Raw genomic sequence first — 10,260 nt, forward strand, 5'->3', positions numbered from 1 at the left:
ATGAACATGAATTCAGCATAATTTCTAATTACAGAGCGATTAGATAAACATACATAATTACTGAATTTACTTACACATTTTACATGGTCATTATTTCCTCACATGTGCTAGTTCCCCATCTAGACTCTTTGAGAACTAAAACCTGGCTTTTACTTATTTAATTATTAGAGAGATTTTTGCTATAGGGTGCATGTGCTCACCAGAAAGAGAAGGACAGAGAGACAGAAAGTGAGAAATCACCCCCAGAGGGGACGGCCACACCACAGTCCCTTCTCCTCCATTCTCCTCTTAGGATTTTGTGCACAAATGCCTGGCATGAGTTTTAAGCTTCTGGGTCCAGGACTCAAACCGTGGTTAACTACGTGGGAGTCCTGCGACATAACCATTATGCCATCTGCTGGTCCCACACGGCTTTTATTTTTTTGGCATTTCCATGCACTCTTAGCTTAAGCTGAACAGAACTAGGTACAAGCAACCGCTTACTGACTGATTGATGCTCTATTTATAGACTAATTACTGACCTAGTATTAAAACATCAGCATTCTTTTTTTTTCTTTTATTGCTATAGCGTGCTCAAAAGAGAGAGTCAGAGAGAGAAAGAGAGAAGCACCTCCCAGTGGAGTGTGGTTATGCCACAATCCTTTTCCCTCTGCTTCTCCATCCCTTCACGATGTACCCACATGTGCCTGGCATGTTTTAGCTGCTGGGGCTGGGAATTGAACTGCAAACAGCTATGTGGGATCTAGCTCCCTATGAACAGTGTTTAACCACTGTACTATAGGACCAACCCGAAACATCATAATTGTTAAGTATTTATCAGATTAATCTGATGTTGAGAGTTTAGAATATAATCTCCTGAAAGATAAGAACACAAGATTATGAAAAAGGAATAGAATATCAATGGTTACCTCTAAGATATGGATTAGTGCTAGGATAAAAAGGGAACTGGTGAAAGGAATCAGGAAAATTTCTCTTTTTATCACAGAAACTTCTCTGTTGTTTGGCTTTATTTTTTGTAACAGACATACATTGCTTCTATAAAAAGTTTTTGGAAGAAAGTCAAATAGGGAAAATGTGTTTTAAATGCTGTGTTTTAAAAAAACCAATATTTCCACAATTTTAAACAGCTGATATGCCATAATTTCTCTGACATGAGCTCTTCAAGTTAAAAAGGTGAGATACCATCTATATCAGAGTGGAATGTTCATGAGTATTTTTTTAAAGTCTGTGGAAAAATGGAATTGAAGTATGTGTTTATTTTGGTGCAAAAAAAGAAAATGGAATAATGGTTATGTCATTGAACTCTCATGTAGTCAACCAGGGTTCAAGTCCCGGACCTGGCGACATTGGGTGCGTGTCTGTGCATGCCCAAAATCCAGAGAGGAGAATAGAGGAGAAGAGATTGCGGCATGGCCTGGGGGAAGGGGGGGTGACTTCTCGTTTTGTGCCTCTCTGTCTCTCTCTGTCTCTCCGGCAAGCACACATGCCCTTTGGCAAAAATCTCTCTTACAAAAATAAAATAAAATAAATGAAAACTGAAATCCATGCATATTTCTTTCACAGTAAGCATTTTCCAGGAACTTTTTAAAGACCATATACTTGTGTCACTAAACTAAGATGAATTTGAATTTTAAATATAAATCAGCAATCTTTAGAAATAATTTTCTGATAGCTTATATAATTCTATTGGGTCACTGGAAAAGTCATGATGCATTTTTACATAGAAAAACAGAAAAAATACATCATGTTTTTTCCAACAACCCAATATTATACCAAAAACATTTTGGAATTTCTTGGCCAGTGGAGCAAATTTAAAAAATACTTCTCTTTAACTTTTTTTATTGTGGTAAAAATCACAAATTTACCATCTTAATCTTTTCTTTATTTTTCCAGAGGTTTTTGCAGTAAGGCATATGCACTCACCAGAGAGAGAGACAGAGACAATGACAGTGAGTGGGAAAGTAAGAAATCACTCGCCAGGAGGGATGGCCACACTGAAATTCCTTCTCCTCAATACTCTTCCTGGGATCTTGGGCATGCATGCACATACAATCAGTGTGATTTTCATGCCACTGAGTCCAGGACTTGAACTGCAATCTGCCATGTGGGAGTCCAGAGATGGAACCACCATGCTATCTATTGGCTTCACCAATAGATAACTGCACAGTTAAATAGTGTTAAGTATAATCACATTTTGTAAAACAGACCTCTAAAACTTTTTCATTTTGCAAATCTGAAACTCTATATCCATTAAATATCAAATCCCCTTTCTCCCTTCCCTCAGTTCCTGGTAACTAACATTCTACTTTCTATTTCCATGATTTTGACTGTTTTCGATACTTCATGTAAGTGGAATCATACAGTATTTGTATATTTTGTAACCCTATTTCTATTATGCTATCACTTAGCATAACGTCCTCAAGGTTTATCCACGTTATAGAACACAAAAGCACTTACTTTTATTAACATTCTCCATATTGAAGGCTTCAGACATTTGAATGCCTGATTTGGCTACGGCATAAATTCTGCTTTCCTAATGTAAAAGAAAGATTTGAACATGGCTTAGTTAATGCCAAGAAATGATTACTTTCAATATACATGTTTTCATTCATTCTTCACTTAATATTCTCTAGAGTACATTTTTGTAGAACTGTCATCAGTGCCAACTAAAATATACTATTACAAATAATACTGCAGAGATTTTTTCCTATTACTCATTACCCATTCCATTATTTATCTTTGCTCCCAAATTTCTAATTAGTATTTAAAATTCTTTTGCAGAGATAGGGAAAAAGTAAGAGAAAGCTTATTCACAATCGCTGACTACAAATAAACACCTCCTTTAATAGTCTATCATTCTAGAACATGATTAATGGGAAAAAAAGAAAAAACATGAATGGCTATAATATGAATTCAGAACCATTCATCATCATAGACTATGTATATATACCAACTTTAATATTCTACTATTCTGGAACATGGTTAAAGAAAAAATTTAGTCAGATATCATAGAAAAGTAGCTATCTCCTTATTTCAATGTATATTTCAAATAAACAAGAAAGATTGAGAGTCAAGAATGAATGAATTTGAGAACTGCAATGGGATTTATAATATTTTCTTATTCCAAAGTAAGTAAGTTATTGTGTTTTCTCATCTCTGAGAGAGCTCTTTGAAACAGGTAGTGGACAGGCTATTAGCCCTGTCCTCCAGAGCAAAGGACCCCAAGAATTCCTAATACACAGATTATTATGTCCTGAATTTTATAACAAGTCTAGCCCAGACACAGTTGACTGAACCAAGGCATATTGGACAACTAAGGCTATCCTCTGCAAGCCAGCCAGTTACGTGGCATTAGATCTCCAAGTACCAGGGACACTTCAGGTTGAAAAACAGTTGACTGTATGAATCTGATACAGTTTGTTTGGGTGAAGTGTTTGTGAGATACACACAGTGACAAACAGCTGAACATTGTCAACAGAAAGGCACACGAAAATAAGGGAGTGAGCAGAAGATGGGTGACAGAAGCTGTGATCAAACGGGGCAGAGTGGTTAGTAAATGAAGAACAGAGAGCATCATTGTAGATCTCAGAGACAAATGGAACCCTTGGAGCAGGGGCATAGGGTGTCACTTGTTTCTAAGGAGTTGACTAGCAGAGGCCCTGTGGAATCATCATATGCTGCGCCACCAGAGCCACTACTGTATTTTAAATGATATTCCAGTTTGGGACCAGCAGATGGAGTAACAGTTATGTCGCTGGACTCCCACATAGTCAATTGCAGTTTGAGTCCTGGACCCAGTGGCTTGAAACATGCTGGGCATGTGTGCATGCATGCCCAAAATCTCAAGGAGAATGAGAAGGGATTGTGGCCATCCCCCCAGAGGGTGATTTCTTTCTTCCTCTTTATCTTTCCAGTGAGTATATGTGTCCTATAGCAAAAATCTCTCCTAAAAAAAAAAAAAAATTCTGATTCAATAAGGATAGGCTATGCTTTATAATAAACTCTTAAAAATCTTTAAACTCTAATTAATTGAGGTAACTAGACACATTTCTTCCTTGAAACCTGAAAATACCTAACAAACAAGAGTAAAACCACAAACCTGGCCAGACTTCTAGAAGACTTTTGAAAAGCAATACCACTTTTTCAGGACTGAACAGCTTCAGAAAAGGAGGAGAGAGAAAGGAAAAAAAAAAAAAAAAAAAAAAAAAAAAAAAAAAAAAAAAAAAATGGTTTCCCAACAAAAAAAATAGAAAAGAAAGAAAAATGGTTTGCCAAGTAAAACAAACTTGAAAGCCTAACCTAAATCTCTGGAAATCTCAACATAATAAAAGAGGCAACTTTTCAACTTCTCACTGCCTAAAGGGTAACATAATTGAAATTCCAGGAATTCACATGTCATTAACTTTCACTTTTTGTGTGTCATCCAGAATTTAGTAATAAACTACAGTTTCATGTGAATACTGAGATGAAATGTTCTCTTGAAAGCAGATACACCTCAATATCTGAATTAATACTGGGAAAACATAGCTGCCTCAACATGCTGAAAATTGCACAGACCACTAAGTAAAACAAGTTACAATGAAAGAACATGACTCCAAAAACTGAAAAATCCTGCAACACAGATGTTTCTCTGGAGATCAAAGGTTAAATTATGCCAATATGAAGGAAAATAAAGATCTACATAGATCAGATTACTTTATTTCAAATGTAGGAATTTTTTAAAAGATAGATCATTTTACTTTATTTCAAATGTAGGAATTTTTTAAAGAGAGATTTTCGCTATAGGATGCAGACACTTGCCAGAAAGACAGGAAGCGAGAAATCACCCCCTAGGGGGCATGGCCATGCAGCAATCCCATCTCCTCCACTCTCCTCTTAGCACTTTGGGTACACATGCACATGTACCTGGCGTGAGTTTTAAATCGCTGGGTCCAGGACTTGAACCACAGTCATAGCGACATAACCATTCTGAGTGACATAATCATTCTGCCATCTGCTGATTCCTGTAGTAACTTTTTAAAAATCTAGCAATATATTAGGTTGTTGGGAATGTCATGATGTATTTTTCTGTTTTCCTATGCAAAAATGTGTCATGACTTTCCTGACAATCCAACAGATATTCCTGAGAAGAATCACATATTTGATGGATTAATTACTGCATGGTCCATGTTTCGATGGGAGAAGAGTCTATCTATTCTAGGTCCATAGAAGGTACACTGGTCAAAGCAATGAATTTATAAGCTCAAGAAGAGTAAACTTTCTCCTAGAGCCAATGAGGTAAACAACGGAGTTCAAAACCTGATGACTGGCTCAGCCACAGTGCAGGTGGTAGGGCACTGCTGTGCAATGCGAGAGCCACAAGGAAGACAACATAAACTCAGTTTTATCAGTAAATAAGGTGATATTGTGGTCCCCCATCTATCTTATATTTGTCTTATTTTTTAACAGATTCAGAACTCGGTAGGAGAAGGGAAGAGGAAATTGCATTCTGAAATCTGGAAAGTGCCAGAACAAAGCAGAATCTGAAAAGAAATTTAAAAAGAAGTAAAACCTGATAGTGATACTGTGAAAAAAAAAAAAAAATGACTGCGTTGCACACCGCAGTGTAATTACCCAAGAGGGAAAACGGTGCAGGGGTTGAGTTGGAGGTTTGCTGCATGCTGCCTTCTTTGCTGAGTCACAGGTTTCCTGGTCATCTGAATAGGGACACTCCAGGGAGTCATAGGAAAATAATCCATCTTCACCACTCGTGTCCATATTCTCCAAAACCTCTGTACTGTCACCATCGACCAGATCAAGATCAGTTTCCTGAGGTCTCAGTGGTCGTATCATGCTGATAGCATTTCTGTTAGCTCCAAATATCCTGTCGGAACTTAACTGTGGCTGACTTAAATGCCTTTTGGCCAGTGCTACACTTATACTGAACACATTGGGAATCCTTAACTTTGGGGGTGGCAAGTTTGATGAAGGCATTAATTGTGCTCCCTTTCCAGGGAGTGAGTTAGGATGCTTTGGAGTTAAAGCTGGGGTCAAAATAGGGCTTGGGGTGTTGGCCTCACTCGATGAGGATGAATAATCCAGTCTCTGAGACTGAAATTTTTTATTCAGTTCATCTGAGGAACTATCTTGCTCCTTTTTATTTTTTTCAGAATTTCCTTTTCTGACACAACTATTCTGAGCTTTCCATTGTGCTTCTTGTTGCCAAGAATATAGCTTCTTGTGTTCTAGTCTCTTTATCCCAAAAGTCTCTTCCTCAAATATAGAACTGCTGTCGTCAGATGCCGTCAGGTATGTTTCGCTCCCCATCCTGCTGCACTGGGCCCCTTCCTCTGATGTGTGACTGGAAAGGGTGGATGTGCACCTGGACTTGGATCTTCCTTTGCTTCCGTCTTCCTCATCAGAACTCCAGTCGCTCACTGGAGCCCCAGAATTCTGGGATATGCCACCATCCGTTATAAAGCTTGTTCTTGTTTTCTGATTCTGTTCTGAGCCGCAAAGAGTCTGATGCAATGTTTTCTGGCCTCTGTTGTTTTCTTGAACTTGGTTATCGACAGAATTTTCTGGAATTTCCATTTCTAGAAAAGGATACATCATATCAGCATGCTGCTTTGAATAATTTTTTTTTCCTTTTTGCCAGAAGATACCTCTACTCACAAGAGAGAGAGAAAGCACATCTCAGTAAGATGTGGTCACACTGCAATCCCTCTTCCCTCCATTCTTCTATCCTGTCAGGATCTTGGGCATGCACACACACATGTCCAAAGTCTCTTTCAAGCTGCTGAGGCTAGGATCCAGCTCTCTTACCTACTGTGCTATGAGGCTGGTCCTAAAAATATAATCTTCACTAAGTTAAAATTTTTTTATCTTTAATTTGCTGTAGGGTGTGTGTGTGCTCATCGGAGAGAGAAATGAAAGAGAGAGGGAAAAGGAGAATGCACTTCCCAGCGGGATGGTGACACTGCAATCCCAAATGTGTCTGGTGTGTTTTTCAAACCACTGATTCCAGGATTTGAATTGCACAGCTGGCCATGTGGGATCCAGCTGCCTTAATCATCATGCCACCTGGTTAGCCCTACGCTGATCTTTATGGCTTTGTCTAACTATACTGTAAAAAGTGGCAATTTCATGTGCATGAAGTTAATTTACATTGTTCATGTGCATAAAGTTAATGCATAACATTGTTTTTTAGACAAAAGGTTGAAAACTAAGCCTTATATAAAACAAGAGTCCCAACTCTAGTATCAAAGTCGTACTACTTTTGATAGTCGGAAGAAAACTAACATAAGTCTAAAGAGAGGCAAATGTGCCAGCAGGTTAAGGCACTGGACACCACATGGCCAATTAAATGGATCAAGTTCCTCCTGGACTTGGCAGCCAGGCGCCTGTGCATGCATGCCCAAAATCCTAAGAAGAGATTGGAGGAGAAGGAACTGCAGATGGCATCCCCCTGGAGGGTTATTTCTCGCTTTTTTCCCTCTCTCTCTCTAGAAGGTACATGTGCCCTATTAGAAACTAAGAAAGAAAGAAAGAAAGAAAGAAAGAAAGAAAGAAAGAAAGAAAGAAAGAAAGGAAGGAAGGAAGGAAGGAAAGAAGGAACGAAGGAAGGAAGGAAGGAAGGAAGGAAGGAAGGAAGAAAAAAGTGGGAAGGAAATGAAAATGGTTTCTCAAAAAAGAAAAAAGTAGGGACCAGCAGATGGCATAATGGTTATGCCAGCGGACTCCCACATAGTCAACTGTGGTTTGAATCCCAGACCCAGCAGTTTAAAATTCGTGCCAAATGTGTGTGCAGGTGTGCCCAAAATTGTGAGAGGAGAATGGAGGAGAAGGGACTGTGATGTGGCCATCACCCTGGGGGGGTGATTTCTCACTTTCTATCTCTCTGTCCCTCTGGTGAGCACATGTGTCCTATAGCAAAAATCTCTCTCTAAAATAAAAAAGGAAAAAGGAAAAGTAATGGCATGTAGACAAGTAGCAAAGAAACCTTCTGATTGGAAAAGAGTATATATGGTTTTCAGAATTTCAGAACCAGAGATGGCTCTTAGGGTATAATTTTTTTCTACACACAGAACCAGAGTTTAAACATCCAGGAAAATATTTTCCTCTTTGAGACAATAAAGGACTATAAATGTTTTAATATCACTTCCACCCTCTGCAAGAAAAAGTATTACGAAGGGAAAATTGGTTGCTCTAATTTGTACCATTGGCAGACTCAGAAAACAAAAATAACTATACACACAAAATTATATGCCGTGTGTTCTTTTAAAATAGTCTCATTGAAAAGTTGTCAGAAAAAAAAGAACATTAAGTTGTATGTGGGTTAATCTCAGCAAATGATATTTCCTTTTAAAAAAAATGCCAAAGTAAATTCTTATACACCCATAAATACCTTCTATGTCTTTTCCTTGGGTGAACTCAGGTTCTTTAGATGATATCTTGCTCATTTCCTCAGATTTTACTACTTGAGGAGGACTCCTTGCTCGGGATAAAAAGCACCCAAAGGTCAAACTGCTCAGGCGCTGGCCTTCAGAAAGCTTTGGTGTAGAGATAGTGAATGACTTCTTCCCTTGAACTTCTGCAGTCATTAATCAAAAGTGAGACTTGAAGATTTTTACATCAGTCTTTTAAACTTAGAACCAAAGCATATAAATACTTGGACAGGGGCATTAGTCTTTTCAACTTAGAACCAAAACACATAAATACTTGGACAGGGGCCGACAGGTGGCATGGTGGTTAAAGTGCTGGACTCCCACATGGCTGACCATGGTTTGAGTCTGCGACCTACTGGCTTGCTTTTTCACTTTCTCTCTCTCTCTTTGGTCAGATTTATAAATAATAATAATAATAAATAAAATTAAATATAATTTTTTAAAAAAACTTGGAGAAGCCATTTTTTATACAAAAAAAAAGCCTGAAGTTCATCTTTATTTACATATAGTTATACAGAACCCTCGATGTCATGTCTTAAGTCTATGTCTAAAATCTGTCTTACACAAGCCAGCAGGTGGTGTGGTGGTTAAATGTACTGGACTCCCATATGATCGACTATAGTTCGAATCCTGGATCTGGTGGCTTGCTTTCTCTCTCTCTGTCTCAACCTGGTCAAATTAAATAATAATAATAATGGAATTAAATAAAAACTTAAAAAAAATCTGTCCTATATCTTTTCAATGTTCAAAATATTATTTTTGGGACCAGTAGTTAGCATAATGGCTATGTCACTGGACTCCCACGTAGTCGACCGCGGTTTGCATCCCGGACCCGGTGGCTTAAAACTCACGCCAGGCGCGTGTGTGTGCATGCCCAAGATCCCTAGAGGAGAATGGAGGAGAAGGCGGCATGACCATCCCCCCCGGGGGGTGATTTCTCGCTTTCTGTCTCTATGTCTCTCTCTGTCTGGCGAGCGCATGTGCCCTATAGCGAAAAACTTCTCCAAAAAAATAAATAAATAAATAAATAAATATTATTTTTTAGCTGAAGAGAGAAAAATATTTCCTCCCTTTAAGAGCATTTAGTCCTCAACAAAAAATGCACACAAAATAACAGATTATAACTAGAGAGTAACAGTTTCTTGCAAAGTCAAATATTGGTCAATACCAGGTAAGAACTGGTAACATTTGCGCAGTAATTCCATGAACTGAAGAAAAAAGGGAGTGAGATTCTGGTTGCCCAGACAATAAAAGGAAAGTTAGATTATCACTGAGGCAAATATGATATGATGACTGTAATGACTTTTACTTATCTTAGTTTTCATGATGACTGTAATGACTTCACTTATTTATGAAGGGAAGAAAGCAGATAGAGGGGACAGGCCTATGGTGAGAGAGTCAATCATTTCTTCAGAGAAAAAAGGGTGTGATGGGGACTTTAGACAGCTAGTGAAGTGACCGGACCACCATGGGTTTAGTTCATCTTTACAATTTTTATGCATAACATAGCTGCTTACAAGATCAAGTGCATGGAGACCTCAATAAGAAAAGTTTCCAAGAAAATTAAATTCTTAACTCTAGGAGGGCATAAAGGGTTAATTAAGTCAAATAACAACTGATAACTGAGTAGAATATAACAAAAATCTTTCTATGCATTAGTTCCTTTAGATGTACCTTTTAATATTTTCATGTTGATTATCTCTCACAGAACTAATTCACAATGATATTATAATGAATATACATATGCAGATTTGAAAGTACTATATTCTTTCTATCTATCTATCTATCTATCTATCTATCTATCTATCTATCTATCTATCTATCTATCTATCTA

At 37.9% G+C, this 10,260-nt stretch overlaps 1 protein-coding gene across 3 annotated transcripts in view; it reads right to left on the minus strand.

The window, feature by feature from the left end:
• Window positions 1-10,260, minus strand: part of PLEKHH2 (pleckstrin homology, MyTH4 and FERM domain containing H2) — a 101,761-nt gene that overhangs the window by 59,398 nt on the left and 32,103 nt on the right. For 2 of the 3 annotated variants that reach the window (XR_003551295.1, XM_006159908.3), the window contains exons 7-9: window positions 8,387-8,572; window positions 5,614-6,575; window positions 2,458-2,533 (exon numbers count right to left, since the gene is read on the minus strand). Coding sequence is in view for 2 of the 3 variants with exons in the window: in XM_006159908.3 (XP_006159970.1) it covers window positions 2,458-2,533; window positions 5,614-6,575; window positions 8,387-8,572 (1,224 nt within the window). In the remaining variant the exon portion in view is untranslated. The remainder of the gene's footprint in view (window positions 1-2,457; window positions 2,534-5,613; window positions 6,576-8,386; window positions 8,573-10,260) is intronic. The other variant, XM_006159910.3, reaches the window with a different exon arrangement.

Source organism: Tupaia chinensis, unplaced genomic scaffold (assembly GCF_000334495.1).
Source record: "Tupaia chinensis unplaced genomic scaffold, TupChi_1.0 Scaffold000661_1, whole genome shotgun sequence".
Lineage (NCBI taxonomy): Eukaryota > Metazoa > Chordata > Mammalia > Scandentia > Tupaiidae > Tupaia > Tupaia belangeri.